The 17,615-nt window shown below is 45.0% G+C and overlaps 1 protein-coding gene across 1 annotated transcript in view; it reads right to left on the bottom strand.

The window, feature by feature from the left end:
• Positions 1 to 17,615, bottom strand: part of CACHD1 (cache domain containing 1) — a 147,813-nt gene that overhangs the window by 6,774 nt on the left and 123,424 nt on the right. Inside the window, exons 15-26 of the mRNA XM_073544681.1 lie at positions 12,532 to 12,713; positions 11,305 to 11,415; positions 10,885 to 11,007; positions 9,547 to 9,646; positions 9,342 to 9,458; positions 7,103 to 7,263; positions 4,408 to 4,494; positions 3,458 to 3,574; positions 2,035 to 2,186; positions 1,474 to 1,635; positions 343 to 420; positions 165 to 266 (exon numbers count right to left, since the gene is read on the bottom strand). Of these exons, the coding sequence (XP_073400782.1) occupies positions 165 to 266; positions 343 to 420; positions 1,474 to 1,635; positions 2,035 to 2,186; positions 3,458 to 3,574; positions 4,408 to 4,494; positions 7,103 to 7,263; positions 9,342 to 9,458; positions 9,547 to 9,646; positions 10,885 to 11,007; positions 11,305 to 11,415; positions 12,532 to 12,713 (1,492 nt within the window). The remainder of the gene's footprint in view (positions 1 to 164; positions 267 to 342; positions 421 to 1,473; positions 1,636 to 2,034; positions 2,187 to 3,457; positions 3,575 to 4,407; positions 4,495 to 7,102; positions 7,264 to 9,341; positions 9,459 to 9,546; positions 9,647 to 10,884; positions 11,008 to 11,304; positions 11,416 to 12,531; positions 12,714 to 17,615) is intronic.

Below are 17,615 nucleotides of genomic sequence, written 5' to 3'. Positions count from 1 at the left end.
TGAGCGCTCTAAACCTGAGTCTTAACCCACAGACCTGCATTAAAAACAATAAGGCCTTAATTCGGCAGACCACCACATATCCATGGCCTTCATTCTAATCCCCCGTCAACCCCTTTAATACACCGTACAGCTCAACGAAAAACTGATGTCAAGACTCTCCTTACCGTGATCGCTTTCTGTCCCCGATCGTCCCCAGTATCGCCGCCGCCGCTCCGGGCTGTGTGCGTGTCTTTCAATCACCGCCGCTATGAACCGGGTGTTACTGACTGGAGGAGCAAACAAGTGGTCAGACTGCTGCACTCACATCTGCGGCCGGCGCAGGGCGGACGGCAAGCTACTCACTGATTCCGCGGTCCTCGTGGCTGTCGTCGTCTCGCTCGTCGCGGTCGTTTTCCAGGTTGGACATGCGCACCGACATCTCTGTGTAGAAAGCGCAGGAGTGAAATAAATTCAGGGGTTTGGGGTTTGTGTACTTTTTCCATCCAGAACTAGCGCCGGGCTGTGTCTGGTGTGGCAGTATTGATATGAACGGGACCAAGTTGCAATATCAGATAGCACCAATGGAGAGGGTGGCGCCATTTCTGCCACAAAAAAAAACAAAAACAATGGCAGAACTGGATGCGTTTCTTTTTTGCGCCGTTTCTGCAGACTTGGGATTTTTTTTTTGTGACCTGATTCTACAGGTTGATACGACTAATGCGATGCCAGGCTTGTGTAGTTGTGTTATATTTTACTGCTGGTAAAAAAAAATTCAGGTTCATTAGAAAATAAATTTGGGTTGTCGCCATTTTCTGAGAAGCGGAATTTTTCCAAATTTTCTGTAGATAGATGGATTGTTTGCTTGGCATCATTTCTGGAACGGTGCTGGTCCAGGAGGGGAGTAAATGTTTCTATACCTTGAGCACTGTTTTTGTCCATTAGTGCACAATCCCTTTCACAAGTTGAAAAAAGTTCTTGCTTTAAGGCTATGTGCACAAGTGGGTTTAGGTGCTGCGGATTTGTCCCCGTGGATTTGTAAAAATCCTCAGGTCAAAAGTCCAGCGGTTTACCTGCGCATCAGCCTGCGGTTTAGCCCTGCGGTTTCACACCTTACAATGGAGAAAGTGTGAAACCGCAGCGGATTCTGCACAAAGAATTGACATGCTGCGGATCGTAACCTGCGGAAAAATCCGCAGCATGTGCACAGCGTTTTTGGTTTTACCTTTGCAAAGAATGGTACTGTACAACGCAGCAGAAACTGCTGCGGACCCGCAGGGCCAGAAACGCTGCCGATCCGCTGCAGAATCCGCAACGTGTGCACATAGCCTTAAAGTTTTTATTAGGCAAGCAAGCTGAAAGTAATGCCTACCCCCCCTCCCCCCCATGGGCTGAAAGCAAAGTTATATTTTGACCACCTTTGATTTTCAGACCCCACCTGTCACAGATCAGAAGTTTTTAGAACTATATTAACCCTTTAGGATACAGAATTCTTACCCTGCGCTGCCAGCGGTGACATGTGCTGGTGGCTTCTGCGATGGATCTGATGTCGGTAAGCGTAGACGGCCAGGACCAGCACCATTATACAACCCATTATACCTCCAGCTACCGGCCCAACAGGGGCACTCTTTATCATATTCAGTGTAATCACCTCATCACCTGGTGAGGCAAGGAGTAAAATGGCACAAAAAGGTCATAAGAAGTCACTTTCCTGATTACTTTTCATATTCAGGAGGCACTTGAATTTCCTGCAGATTAGTGGGGGTTCAGGTACGGAGACCCTCACCGATGGTGCAATAGACCCCTGTGCTGTACGCTCCTGTCACTTCATAGGGGTCTATTATGTGATTGATGGGGGTCTCAGGATCCAGACCCTGCACTTATTTGCAAGCAATTCAAGTGCATGCTAAATATAAAAAAGCCATCAAGAAAATTTACTCTTTAATACATTCCTTGCTGGGATAAAAAAAAATATATCTTAAGGGTGACAAAACGTATGCAAAATCGTGACAGTACACCCTCATGATGGGTATGTAATATCACAGGCATAGACCTTACCGATAGACCCCAAATCATCAGCATAAGGGCTCTTGGCGCCAACAATGCCACCAAAACACTCCTTTTGGAGGGCACAATATGGGCGATCCAGTTGCGTCTTTCCATCGCTGTCCACCATACACCATTCACAGTCCAGGACGCCAAAGCAATAACTAAAAGAGAAAGCGAAAAATCAGTTCTCAAAGCCTTTATTTTACATTTTTGTTTTCCTCTGGACCTTTTCCCAGTTGTCTGAATGCAGCCTGCAGGGTAAAGTATGGAGATTTCATTATGAGAGTTGAGGCTACATTTAAGACCACATGTAGTCTATTATATTGATTCTTTAACTTTTTTTGCTAAAAAAAATGTATAACCATTTTCAACATTATCACAAATTCTGATTTTTTTTCTATGCAAAAGATCCGCTAAGCTGAATAGTTCAAGCAGAGTGGAAGTGATTTCATAAAAATTCATCCCACTGTGCATCTAAAGTAAAACCAAAGAAATAACCGAGAGCGTAAATTGGCATAAGAGCAATGTGTAGGATCACATTAACCCTGTGGCCATTTCACAGACAAAACCAAAGAAAAAAAAAAAAGGGCCATACCCTGTAGTAAGCCAGTAGTATATGTACATACCATAGGGTACCTAGATTTAAAAAAAAAAAAAAAAAAAAAAAAATAAATAAATAAATTATATATATATATATATATATATATATATATATATATATATATATATATATATATATATATATATATATATATATATATATATATATATATATATATATAATTTATTTATTTTTTTTTTTTTTTTTTTAAAAAAGGAAGGAGCGGTCAGCAGCTCCTTCCGAATGGATGCACCATGTCGCGGCAGATGGCATTTATATATATATATATATGCCATCTGCCGCGACATGGTGCATCCATTCGGAAGGAGCTGCTGACCGCTCTCTTTTCTAGTGCGTTTCTTTTCCATCTAAAATTCAGACTGTTTTTAAGTGTCAGTGTTGCTTTTAAGTATTAAATAATATGCCTAAAAAAAGCAAAGAAAACACATAAAAAAACAATAAAAGGGACTATAATTGTGTATTTTGGTGCAACACCTGCAGGAAAACATGCGAGGATCCAGCATTAACTTGCCGAACGGTCACATTTAATTTACTAAAAACGACCTTAAATGTAATCTAAAAGTTAAAAACCTCCATTCTTTACACTGCAGGCTGCTTACTGAGAACAAAAGAATGGCACAAAATTAAGACAAGGTTTATAGTTCAAAGGGAATTCATCTATAACCAATTATAAAGTATATTTAGACTCCAGAAATTCACACAATTCTTCTTCTTTGTCAATTTTTCCTACTCTTTTTCATCTTTTTCCCTCTTTCCATCCCTCTCTATACAGATCTATAGCTATCGGTCTGGGTATACAGATATACGTACCCACTCTCCATCCTCTGAGAACACCCTGTGTTGACGCACTGGGATAGGGCATCTTGGAGGTTTGGATCTAGTACCGTGAAGGTCATGGGCTCCTGATGGACCTCACAGCTCGGATTCCTGGAGGGTGAAGTAATAATCAGGCATCACACTGGACATTATCACATAAAGACACATTATAACCCTATTATCGAATCCTAAGGCTGAACTCAGATGTCTATGTATGTACCGGGAGCGGCCATGAGTGTTCTGATCCAAACTCAAAAGCGTCATATGTGCCTATGGGGCTTCGGAGTTCGGGTCGGGAGATCTGCAGCCAGTCCATGCACAGGCATTTTTAATGTGGTTTGTGCCGAGTTGAGTTCAGGACAAGACAGCTACAAGTGTCACAACAACCTCTTCCCATTGGAGCATCAGAATAGCTCACTGATAGATCCTCAGTCAGCCCATTCTGCAGCCAACAATAGGAGTACAGAGGATATAGAAAAAGAAAACGATACTACGTTTTTGAATATAATCCAAATATACAGCCAAAAATACACACATTTAAGAAAAAAAAGTGAACAACCTTTTTAAGTAGCTACAGACCCTGGGGCTCATATCATCCATACCCTAGTGCATGGCAGATTTGGATATTACTGCATACCCAGATCACGGCCTCATAATGGGACCCAACAAGTTCTCCAAAAAGTTGTAAACTGCATTAATAGTTGCTCAGTTTCCCTCCCACCTCCGACGCACAATAGTGCATATGATGTATATGGACCCCCTTTTATCGCCATCTGCTGGTGATTCTGAGCTATAGCGATACCCAATTTTACAGCTTAAATAAAGAATTCTCACGCTTTAAGCCCTTACTTCTTAAACAATCGATAAAGGTAAGTTTTAAGCAGCCAAATCACAGAGACTTCACCTGTGAAAAAGTTAGAGGATCACCTTGTTCCGGCTCTTACCTGCTTTCAGCATTTGTTAGATTGCCAGTACACTCGTTGACCTCCAGGGGGCACTCACAGGGACATTCACATTCATTCTGCTCCATCCTAAGAGCCAGAAAAAATAATAATATACGATCAGCTCCGATCACGGCAAATTCTGCACAGACCATACACAGATGTGGGAATTCCGGGAGGGATGGGTGTCATATCGGATTAGAACCGACTGCTTTAAAAGGAAAAGCCGAAACGGCATCAGAGAATATCTAACCCCAGCCACCGCGGCACATTTTTAATTTTTTTTAATTCCCTCTTTCTGAGTTTTCAATGGAACAGTTCACTTTACAGTAAACAGGAGAGAAAAAAATCAGAGAGTAGTGAATTGACGAAAGACAAACAAAAACAGAACAATTTCGCCATTGTTTTTACGATGTAATTTGTGCGGTAAAAATGACCTGGTAACATTCTCCAAGTCCGTGCGAATACAGTAATACCAAACTTTTAAGGGGAACATACATTATATATATATATATACACATAATAAATATATATGTGTATATATATATATATATATATATATATATATATATATATATATATATATATATATATATATATAGTGGTTTATTAGCCCATATGGCTCTTGCGACGAAATGCTCACACCTTCAGCAGGAACGTCGCGCAGGAGCCATATGGGCTAATAAACCACTTTATGTTTTCTTAGAAGGAGTGCTGTCTTCATTGTTTTTTAAATTACCGTATATACTCGACTATAAGTCGACACGAGCATAAGCCGAGGCACCTAATTTTGCCACGAAAAACTGGGTAAACTTATCGACTCGAGTATAAGCCGGGTATGCATTGTCCCCTCATCCCTGTTCTTGTATGCATGGCTCCTTTTCCCCTTATCCTTGTATCCATAGTTCTTATAAAAGAAAAAAAACAAACACATCCTACTTACCATCCCTGCACGCTCTTTGCTGCATCTCATTCTGGTGCTGGCCAATCCACGCCTATGGGAGTGGTAAGGCGTGAATATTCATTACCTTAAGGGTATGTGCACACGCTGCGGATTCTGCTGCGTTTCCGCAGCGTTTTTGGCTCTGCAGAAACGCTGCGGATTCTGCTGCGTTGTACAGTACCTTTATTTCCTATGGAAATAAAAAAAAGCTGTGCACATGCTGCGGATTTTTCCGCGCGGTTTACAATCCGCAGCATGTCAATTGTTTGGTGCAGAAACGCTGCGGTTTTACACCTCATCCATTATGAGGTGTAAAACCGCAGGGCAAAACCGCAGAAAAAACGCAGATAATCCGCAGATAAACCGCAGAAAAACCGCAGCACTTTGTCCTGCGGATTTCCTGCGGTTTTCTCTACAAAATCCGCAGAGACTAAAAACTACGTGTGCACATAGCCTAATGTGCGGGGCCACACGATAGCTCGGCCGGAAGAGCTGGCGCCGGAATGAATGAGATGCAGCAAGGGAGCGCAGGGAAGGTGAATAAAATGTGTGCTGAAGCCGGTGGCTGCAACCGTGCGCGATATAAGAGAAATGAATATTCACTGCCTCACAGCCAGCGCAGTTAATATTCATTTCTCTTTAGCAGCGGGCACAGGCTTTAGCCACAGCTCCTGCCTCTATGACACGCTGCTCCGACGCTCACCCTTCTCTGCCGTCTTTCTTGGACAATGACTCATATAGAAGCAGAGGGGAGCGTTTTCAGCACAAAAATTTTTTTTATTATTTTATTTAGATTTTTTTTTAATTTCAGGGTTTTAAAAAATTGGAACTTTGTAAAGAAAATAAATATTATGTCGTCATTTTCTGAGACTCTGAGATGTGTTCACTGGTACCACTCTGGGTTCTGAGAAGTTTTCACTGGTAACGTTTTAGGGTACATACAATGTTTTGATCACACAAAAAGAAAAGAAAAAAACACAGAAAAAAAAGGCAATTCTGGATTTTCTATTTTTATTTTTGGTGTGTAACATTTAACGTATGGGTTAAATAATTTTAGATTTTGATAGATCTGACTTGCAAGCGCTGAAATACTATATGGATTTTTTGATTTCTTTATTTTGGTATTGGGATAATGGGGGGTGATCAAAAAAATAAAATTCCAAATTTTAAACTTTTTTTTCTACTTTTAATTTTTTTCTGTTAGAGGCTGGTGCTGACTGAATAGCACAGCTGACTACCGCCTTGTTGGAGCGGAGTCCACTCCGTACACCCTCGTGTGACATAGGCCTTTTACATGTAACTGTGGATGTCAGAAATGAGTTAAACATTATAAAGAAAAGTCATTGAAAATGTTATTTTCCTGTTCCTGAAGAAACAAACAGCATTTAATAATTGTATCCATCAATGAACGGGAACATGCTTGTACACAACCTTAAGAGACCCAATACTAAACAGCTGAGGGTTTGTTACCATTATATTCAAAACCTCTAAGATCTTCGGACGGATACAAATCACCTAGACCGACACATTGTGGCAAATGATCAGGACAGGTGAGAGATTTGCGCTGCTCACAGAGGACGGACCAGACTGGTTACAACTATAACAAATCTCCAGCTGTGAGACAATAGGACTGGTGAAAATTTTCAACCTCAGGATACAAAATACCTGACTGTTCCTTTTTCTGGCAGCAAGCAGAGATCTTGAAAATGCAAAGAAATAAAACAGTGAGTGTTTAGAAGTCGTACTGCGTCCTACCTGTGACAGTTCAGGCACAGTCGGTCTACCATGCTGCAGGCGCAGAAAGCCAGAGAATCGCAGGTCTCGTTTACGATCCCTACAAACGCGTTGGTTCCAGGGATCCTCGTCAGCCGGTATTTTGAGCAGTGGCTGCCGTGGACAAGATTGGTCAGATCCCCCTACAACAAGTAACAATATGGTCGTATCAATAAATTGTTCTGAATCTTTCCGGTCAGACACAACAGTCAGATCGGAACATGCCAATTTAGAAGGGTCAGATCAGAATATTCAGATTTGAAGGATCAGATCGAAATATTCAGATTCGGAAGGGTCAGATCGGAATATGCAGATTCAGAATGGTCAGATCGAAATAATCAAATTCGGAAGGGTGAGATCGGAATATTCAGATTCGGAAGGGTGAGATCGAAATATTCAGATTCGAAGGATCAGATGGAAATATTCAGATTCGGAAGGGTCAGATCGGAATATTCAGATTCGGAAGGGTCAGGTCGAAATATTCAGATTCGGAATGGTCAGATCGAAATATTCAAATTCGGAAGGGTCAGATCGAAATATTCAGATTCGGAAGGGTCTGGTCGAAATATTCAGATTCGGAACGGTAAGATAGAAATATTCAATTTCGGAAGGGTCAGATCAGAATATTCAGATTCAGAAGGGTCAGGTCGAAATATTCAGATTCGGAAGGGTCAGATCAGAATATTCAGATTCGGAATGGTCAGATCGAAATATTCAAATTCGGAAGGGTCAGATCAGAATATTCAGATTCGGAAAGGTCAGATCGGAATATTCAGATTCGGAAAGGTCAGATCGGAATATTCAGATTCGGAAAGGTCAGATCGGAATATTCAGATTCGGAAAGGTCAGATCGGAATATTCAGATTCGGAAAGGTCAGATCGGAATATTCAGATTCGGAATGGTCAGATCGAAATATTCAAATTCGGAAGGGTCAGATCAGAATATTCAGATTCGGAAGGGTCAGGTCGAAATATTCAGATTCGGAAGGGTCAGATCAGAATATTCAGATTCGGAAGGGTCAGATCGAAATATTCAAATTCGGAAGGGTCAGATCAGAATATTCAGATTCGGAAGGGTCAGGTCAAAATATTCAGATTCGGAAGGGTCAGATCAGAATATTCAGATTCGGAAGGGTCAAATCGGAATATTCAGATTCGAAAGGGTCAAATCTGAATATTCAGATTCGGAAGGGTCAAATCGGAATATTCAGATTCGGAAGGGTCAGATCTCCCCTCCTGCAGCTTCCCTGCTCTCTCCTGTGCATTAGGGAAGTGCTATACATGCAATTTCCTACTAACATCATAAAGCATCATCTTCGCTGGAAGTATGAACATTGTGGATATAGAGCAGCGTTCCACAAAAGAACTGCAATACTACAACGCCCAACATGCAGAGGACCCTGCCATTTATGCAATGTTCCAATAGGGACTTGTAGTATCACCTCCAAATCTATGCCTGAGGTGCTAACCTTATGGTTATAACCTTACAGCGATCCCCATGAATGGCTGTGCAGCTCTGGCAAAATTACAACTCCCAGCATGCCGAGGGTATTGCCATTTACCGTATGCAATTTTCCAATAGGCTCCTCCAGCTTCTCTTTCAAATCTACACGCAAAGTGTCATCATTGTGATCACCCGCAGCAGCTGAAAAACTACAACTCCCAGCATGGTGGATAAAGAGAATGAGTGACCTCCAGCAGCTGCTGTAAAACTACAACTCCCAGCATTGTGCATAAAGAGAATGAGCGACCTCCAGCAGCAGCTGTAAAACTACTACTCCCAGCATACCCAATGAAGTGCTATTTCCTAACAGGAACCTGTAGTTTTACCTCCAAGTCTACTTCTGAAATATTAGTTCAGCAGATATACCGCAGTGATCCTCAACAGCTGATTTAAAACTGCAGTTCCCAGCATTGCCCTGACAAGCCTTTGAAGACATGCTGGGAATAGTAGTTTTACACCAGCCAGAGAGGCACAGATGGGGAACACAGATTCAGAGTAAGTTTTCAATGTAATGTGTGCTACAAATGAACTCTTCCACTCGCTGTTGCTTCGTGGTTATTTTTGAATACTATTGGAGCTGTGCGCCTTTGTATGAAGAATTTAGGGAAAAAACGAGGTCAGGAGACACAACGCTGCTGTCGCCTACATGCTGATAATGAGCCAGAGACGCTCATTATCCCAGAAAATCCGCGACTCGATGAAACGAGGACGACTCACCGCGAGGCTGGTATTAAACTTGTAGAATCGCTGCACGGTTCTGTCGCTGAAGCTGTTGCACAGGTTCTTCTTCACGAAGTTGGGGTGGTTGAGGATGTCGTTGGCAACGAGAGGTTCCTGGGAAGAATAAAGAAAAAAAAAAGTGAGCTCCAAAGTTATCCAATTACTGCGCCCTAATAGTGGAGGATGGGGGGAGTTGTGGTACCTTATGAGTGATGTGCTGCTGCTCCACTGGAGCGTGGCCTTTAGGGTCAATGAGCGTTGGATGCGCCACCAGGTAACCTCTGTCCTCCATGATAAAGCACCTATCAAAGTAACCAGAATCAGTCAGAACAAAGGAGGATGGGCAAGAAGGAATTCTTTAAAGATCAGTTCAGGTTTGCTAATAGTGTCCCACGCATGGGTGACCGAGCCCTGGGAATGTAGAGGCCACAGTTAAGAAAAATGCAGATGTCAAAGACAGGACACCAGGCATAACCTCCCGGATAACAGGATTGCAAATCCTATAAACAAAAAGAAAAGTTTTGCAACTTTTTAATTAAGTTTGTGCCTCAATTCCGCACTGTTCTCAGGATCTCTGCTTGCTGTAGGTAAGGTGATTACTCACTATTTACACCGAGAGGATGCAGAGACGTCCTGATCACATGCAAACACTCCGATCAGGAGAGGTTTTTATTTCCGGGATGTAAAACAAATAAAAGTTCACAATTAGTGATGAGCGAGTATACTCGTTGCTCGGGTTTTCCCGAGCATGCTCGGGTGTCTTCCGAGTATTTTGGAGTGCTCGGAGATTTAGTTTTTGTCGTAGTAGCTGCGTGATTTACAGCTGCTGGACAACCTAACAAACAGGCATTCCACACATATATTCAGGCTGTCTAGCAGCCACAAATCATGCAGCTGAGACGAGGAAAACAATCTCTGAGCACGCCAAAATACTCTGAGGACACCACAGCAACGATGCTACTCGCCCATCACTATTCACAATGAATCACAGCAAGCAGAGATCTTTTAGATCGGACTTTTACAAACAAAATGTTATATATATTTTTTTTAATTCCTTTATTTTTAACTGGAAAAAAAAAAGTGCTTTTGATTTCTATTTTTAATATTTTTAAAAACTTATTCTTCTTACATTGTATTTTTGAGTCCCCATAGGGGGACTTGACCCTGCAATTGTTTAAGTGTTTGCTCCATATACTGCACAATTTCAGCAACAAAAATCAGTCTTCTACGAGAATACTATGTTGGCTTCCATGAAAATGCAATCTGTCTCCCGCGATCGGCACAGAAAGGCTGAGCTGCTGGGATGGTGCAGCTTAAATGCCGCAGTCAAGTGTTTAACAGCGTCATTTTAGGGGTTAAGCAGAAGAGATCAGAGCTAGCTCCAGTCACTGCTGTTAGATGCAGGTGTCAGGTGTGTAACACACCCGCCACCTGCCCTGTATGGGTTCAGCTCCGGAGTCCTTATGCTACCTAATGTAAGTCATGCGGGGAGAAGGGGTTAAAAGAGAGTGCGGAATACCCTCCCCGCCTGAGATCATACCTTATTTTATTGCCGCCGTCTTGATTACACACTGGAAGCAGCTCCATGAGGACTTTGTAAAAGTATCGCAGGGTAAAGTCAATGCCCATCACAGCGACGGTGTGACCGGAGGAGACCTGGAAACTGAAGACTCCAAAACGTCAGCGGACAAACAATACAGGCAGGTTAACCTGACGCTACCACTTTTTCTTACCCTACTTTTCCATTCTTTAAATGCAGACTGCAGTGTAAAGAATGGAGGTTTTCCTCCAGGATGGCAAAATTACTCTCCTGTCCTTGCATATATGTAATCACTTGGTTTTCCACAAATATTCTAATAATATACAGATATATCTGTATATCACTATATCTGGGGTAGAGTAGAGGATGCCACAACCAGAATGAAAGTCTGCATGGCCTCCTGTAACATCAGCAACTCACTTGGAGGACTGGACGGTGTGACTTATGGTGACCACGTAACCAGCTCCCCCCACATCCAGGTACGGTCCGGTGAAAGTGATTAGTCCTGGATTGGCCAAAGCATGAAGATACCTACGAAAAAAAAATATTTTTTCAGCATAAATATTTATTAAATAATTTATTAAGGATCAGAAAGATCTGTGGCCCTTGGTCCAGCAGCCATCCGGCAGTCTGTGACCGCTAGGTCAGGGCTCAGTGTTGTGCCACAACGTAATGACAGAAGCAAATGACAGGGGAAGCCGGCAGGAAGTTCGCAGGGCTCTGGTCTGGGGGCTACAGTTTACAGGTGTGTTCCTATGGCGTCCTTGCTCACCTTCTGCGTCACTCCATGAACTCTGATGAACAGTAATGGTGGCTGCTTCTCTAATCCATAAATGCTAAGAAAAAGCGGTAATGCCAAGCTGCGCTCTGCTAGGACCAAAACAAGCACACGGCTGATACTCGGACCCGAGACAGTTACTGTTCGAGCTGCAGGGAGTCTACATTTTAGGAGGCTGCAGTGTAAAGAATGGAGGCTTTCATGATGTTTTCCAGTCATGCCCACAGGAGTATGTCACCACAAGTAAAATTACACACATACAATGACTGTGTGTCTCTTGCCGATTCAAAACCACAACTCCCAGCATGCAGCTGTCAGGGCATGCTGGGCATTGTAGTTTTGCAGCAGCCTGAAGACACAGAGGGTTAAAAATCTTGCACTGCAAAACTACAACTGGGAATTTGGAGACTAGTACATTGCACATTCATGACTCTCGGCACTGCCCTGGGGGAATTGTAGTTTTGTTCATGACCCATAGGTTGGACCGCACAGTACTGCAAAAACTACAACTCCCAGCATGTCCGGGGAGTCATAGCTTTACATTGGCCGGAGAATAAAAATACTGCATTGCAAATCCACAACTTGCAGCATATCCTGTGGGTGTTGGCAATTCTTGATCCATGGGTGGGAAATCAATTCACTGCAAGACCAATAGTCCCAGTAAGACACATACATGAAAGTTGCAGTCACAAGAGCGGCAGCTCCTGGGGTCGGGTACGGCTCCTCTAGGGGTGGAGTACGGTTAAAGAGGACACATGCAAATAACGAGGACCAAACAGAACCTTGCGGAGGACTTAGTGTAAATCGCAAACACCTCCAGATATTACATATTGGGCAGAGGCAAAGACGTGCCGACCTCGGGGGCTCACCATTGTCTCCTAGTGGGATCAAAGGCTTTGTCCATGAGAGACCCGGGGTATATCCGCAGCACCCCGTTGGGCGTTGCTATGTAACGGCGGACAATATAACTGTTCAGACTGCTCATGTCCATCTGTCTCATCCATTCATCGGTGACATGACTGGTGGCCATGACTTCATTTCGAACAGAAAACTGCAAAACAAAGACAAGCAAAGCCGACCGGCCATAAATAAAAGTGAAATTACTTTCTATTTGTACAGAAAATGAAGGGAAATGTAAAACTTTAAGACGATCGACAAGAAAAAATTAACAGAAAAGCAATTCAAATATGTGAAGACCGTTTGTTTTTAATATTAGCCCCTTCACGACCTTGGATGTATAGGTAAGTCCAAGTTTGCATCCCTCCCTTTGATGTGGGCTCCGGCGCAGAGTCAGATTCTTTCCCAACACCTGACAGCTAATTAAATCAGTTGACATGTTCCTCTAACAGCCGCGGATGGAATCGCAATCCACACGGGGCTGTTAACATGTTAAATGCCGCTGTCAATCTCTTGACGGCGGCATTTAACTCGCGTCTGGCGGAAGCGCGTCACAAGAACATGCCCATCGGCGTCCGTCACATGATGGTGCTGATGCATTGTCATGACAGCCGGGGGTCTACAGAAAAGCCCACTGCTTATCATTGCAGATCTCCTATGAATGCTGGACAATGGCGTTCAATTGATCACAGCTTCAAGTCTTCTAGGGGACTATTGAAGTAAAAACATTTTTTTAAAAAAACCATTAAAAATATTTAAAAAAAAAAAAATGAAAAGGCCAAATCACCCCTCTTTCGCCCAATTCAAAATAAAATATAATAAAATAAATAAAATATAAATATAGAAATTTGGTATCGTGGGGTCCAGAAATGTCCGATCTATCAAAATGTAAAGTAAATTAATTTGATCAGTAAACAGCGCAACGTGGGGAAAAAAAAAAAATCAAAAAGCCAGAATTACAGCTTTTGGGGTCGCAACAACATTGCAATAAAATGCAATAACCGACGATCAAAACATCTTGAATACCCCAAAAAAGTATCAAAAAAGTCAGCTTGGCGCGCAAAAATAAGCCCCCTCTCAGCCCCAGATCACGAAAAAAGGAGATTTTTGTGTACTCACCGTAAAATCTATTTCTCTTAGCCTCTAACTGGGGGACACAGAAGCATGGGTGTTATGCTGCTGTCCACTAGGAGGCGACACTATGCATAATCTGAAAAAGATTAACTATGGCTCCTCCTCTGCAGTATACACCCCTGGACGGCATCAGCCTTCTCCAGTTTTGTGCAAAATCATTAGGAGGAACATAATAGAAACATAACCATGCCTGTAAGAAGGCCACTATGTACGAGCTCAAAGAACAATATGAGAACTCAACCGTAACAACGGCCTGTTAAGGGCAACAGGGTGGGAGCTGTGTCCCCCAATTAGAGGCTAAGAGAAAGATTTTACGGTGAGTACACAAAAATCTCCTTTACTCTGTCGCCTCATTGGGGGACACAGAACCATGGGACGTCCCAAAGCAGTCCCTGGGTGGGAAGCAATGGACGAATATTGTGCTAGCAGGTCCCTAAACTTGGGGCACGGTCGCCTGCAGAACCCGTCTACCCAGGCTCGCATCCGCTGAGGACTGGGTATGAACACTGTAGCGTTTCGTAAACGTGTGTAGGCTAGTCCAAGTGGCCGCCTTACACACTTGTTGTGCTGAAGCCTGGTGCCGAATGGCTCAGGAGGCCCCTACTGCCCGCGTAGAGTGCGCCGTGATACCGGCCGGAAGAGGAGAATTGTTAAGGCGGTAAGCCTCTTGTATGCTGGACTTGATCCACCTGGCAAGGGTAGCTTTGGAAGCCGGCAGACCCTTGTGAACGCCTTCCGGAAGAAGGAAAAGGGAATCAGACTTCCGGAAGGGTGCAGTCCTAGACACGTATATACGCAATGCCCTGACGAGGTCAAGCGTATGCAGAGATTTCTCCACTCTATGAACCGGAACCAGGCAAAGGAATGGCAGTGAAATTTCCTCATTGAGGTGGAAGTTGGACACAACCTTCGGAAGGAAGGATGGTACTGTACGGAGAACCACCTTGTCCTGGTGAAAGGCTAGGAAGGGCCGTCTGCAGACAATTCAGACACCCTGCGTAGCGAGGTGATTGCCACCAGAAAAACCACCTTCTGTGACAGAATGCGGAGTGGGACTTCCTTAAGGGGTTCGAAAGGTGGTGCCTGCAATGCTGTCAGGACCAGGTTGAGGTCCCACGTTTACAGTGGACGTCTGTAGGGGGGAACTAATCGGGAAACTCCCTGGAGAAAAGTCCTTACTAGCGGCTTGTTAGCAATACGCCTTTGCAAAAGCACTGAAAGCACTGACACCTGGCTCTTAAGTGAGCCTAGGGATAGCCTGGCGTCCAGGCCCGATTGAAGAAAACCAAGTACCTTTGGGAGGGAATAAGGGAGTGGGACCTATCCGCGAGATTCACACCAGGTAAAGAAAGCTCTCCAGGTACGGTAATAGATCTTGGCGGAGGCTGGCTTCCTTGCCCTGATCATGGTCATAATGACGTCCGGTGAGAGCCCTGCCTGGGTTAGAGCCCAGGTCTCAAGGGCCACGCCGTCAAATTGAGAGCCCCTGAGTTCTGATGGTAGAACGGACCTTGTGACAGAAGGTCGTGATGGTCGGGGAGACGCCAGGGGGCGTTTGCTGTAAGTTGTACGATGTCGGCGTACCATGTACGTCTGGGCCAGTCCGGTGCGATCAGGATGGTTGGAACTCCCTCTTGTTTGATCTTCCTCATGACTCTAGAGATCAGGGGGAGGGGTGGAAAAATGTACAGAAGCTGGAACTGGGTCCAGTCCTAAACCAGGGCATCCGCTCCGAGCGACCGCGGGTCGCGTGTCCTGGCTATGAAATTGGAGACCTTGGCATTGAGACGGGATGCCATTAGGTCCACGTCCGGGGTCCCACAGCGATGGCAGATCTGGTGAAAAATTTCGGGATGGAGAGACCACTCCCCCGAGTCCATTCCTTGTCTGCTGAGGAAGTCTGCTTCCCAGTTGTCCACACCCGGAATGTGGACCACAGAGAGTACCGACCTCGTGTCTTCCGCCCAGTGGAGGATATGTGCCACTTCTCTCATCGCCTGGGTACTGCTGGTCCCGCCTTGGTGATTCACATATGCCACCGCCGTGGCATTGTCCGACTGTATCCTGACATGAGAGGCTGCCAGCAAGTGATGAAAGGCTCTCAATGCCAGGAAGATGGCCCGAATTTCCAGGATGTTGAAGGCCAAAGTCGCTGCTTTGTGCCCTGTGATGTAGGTGCACTGCACCCCAACCTGTCAGGCTTGCATCTGTGGTCAGGCCATTCCATTGACCTGAGAGAAAGGAGGATTTTCCCCTTGCAAGCGAAGTTGGCTTGAGCCACCAGTGTAGGGACCTCCTGGTTGACGATGTTAGCCAGAACTCCCTATCGAGGGAGAAAGGATTCCTGTCCCATGACTTGAGGATAGCTAGTTGAAGAGGCCTGAGGTGAAACTGGGCAAATGGCACCGCCTCCATTGCTGCTGCCATCCTGCCGAGGACTCATGGCAAACCGGAGAGATCGGGGGGGATTGCGGAGGAGTATGCGAACTCCCAGACGGAGAGCCAGTGCCTTGTCCCTGGGAAGGAGCACCACCCCCCTGGAGGTGTCGAATAGCATCCCCAGGAAGGTCAGGGACTGACTCAGGGTAGTCGATGACTTTTGCAAGTTGACTAACCAGCCCAGGCGACTCAGTGTCGATTGTGATTGAGACGCTGACCTCGCAGTCCTTGAAGGTGGAAGCCTTGACGAGAAGGTCGTCCAGGTATGGAACGACTACAATGCCTCTGGAGTGTAGAACGTCCATGGTGGCTGCCATGATCTTGGTAAACGTTCTGGGAGCCGTGGCGAGTCCGAACGGAGAGCCACGAACTGGTAGTTGTCCTGGTTGATCGCGAACCTGAGAAATCTTTGATGGGCAGGAGCAACTGGTATATGCAGGTATGCGTCTTGTATGTCTATGGAGGCGAGATATTCTCCCTGCTCCATGGACGCAATGATGGACCGAAGGGACTCAATGGGAAAATGACGAACCCGTACATATTTGTTGAGTTGTTTTAGGTCTAGTATGGGCCGGACGCTGCCTCCTTTCTTGGGGACTACGAATAGATTGGAGTAGAACCCTCGGAAGCGTTCGGTCGCGGGAACCGGTACTACGACTCCTACTTGAAGTAGAGAGGAGACCGCTTGGTGGAAGGCACGAGCCTTGTCTGGCGGTTTTGGTGGAACAGAGAGGAAGAATCGGTTCGGTGGACTGGAAGTGAACTCTATCTTGTATCCAGAAGACATTATTTCCCTGACCCACCTGTCTTCTGTAATAGGCAGCAAGACTTGCTGAAAGAGTAGAAGTCGTCTGCCTACTGGTGGGGTGTCTTCCGGAGTTCGTGAGTCATGATGAGGCGAAATTCTGAGGTTTTCCTCCTTTGGGCTTCGCCTGGCCTGCCTTCGATTGCCAGGTCCTGTCCGGCTCTGCGCCACCCGTGGGTTGACCCTGCGTGGAGAGCGGTTACGATTTTGTGCTGGGCGCGAGACGGACCAGCCCAAAGAATTCCGAAAGGATCGGAATCGAGTTTGGTTACGCTGTTTAAACGTGCATTTAGGTTTTAGTTGAGGGAGAGAGGTACTCTTACCCCCAGTGGCGTTGGATATCATTGTGTCCAACTTTTCACCGAAAAGCCGTCCACTGAGGTACGGGAGATGCGTGACGGACTTCTTTGAGGCCGCATTCGCTTTCCATTCCCGCAGCCAGAGGATACACCGAATTGTGAGGGCGTTCGCTGCTATCCCCGCTACACCTCTTGCGGAGTCCAGGGCTGAATGAAGCATGTAATCTGCTACCACTGCTGTTTGAATCGCTTGGTCTGACAGCTCAGGATTTGAAGCTTGGAGGCCAGCTTGCAATTTTTTGGCCCAAGCCAGAATGGCCTTGGCCGCTCAAACTGAAGCGAACGCGGGGGCCAGGGAGGCCCCTGCCGCTTCGAAAAC

Source organism: Dendrobates tinctorius, unplaced genomic scaffold (assembly GCF_039654945.1).
Source record: "Dendrobates tinctorius isolate UK_male_01 unplaced genomic scaffold, ASM3965494v1 ptg000138l, whole genome shotgun sequence".
NCBI classification, from domain to species: Eukaryota; Metazoa; Chordata; class Amphibia; order Anura; family Dendrobatidae; genus Dendrobates; species Dendrobates tinctorius.
The sequence above is the reverse complement of the archived record's forward strand: the minus strand, read 5'-3'. Positions and strand labels throughout refer to the sequence as shown.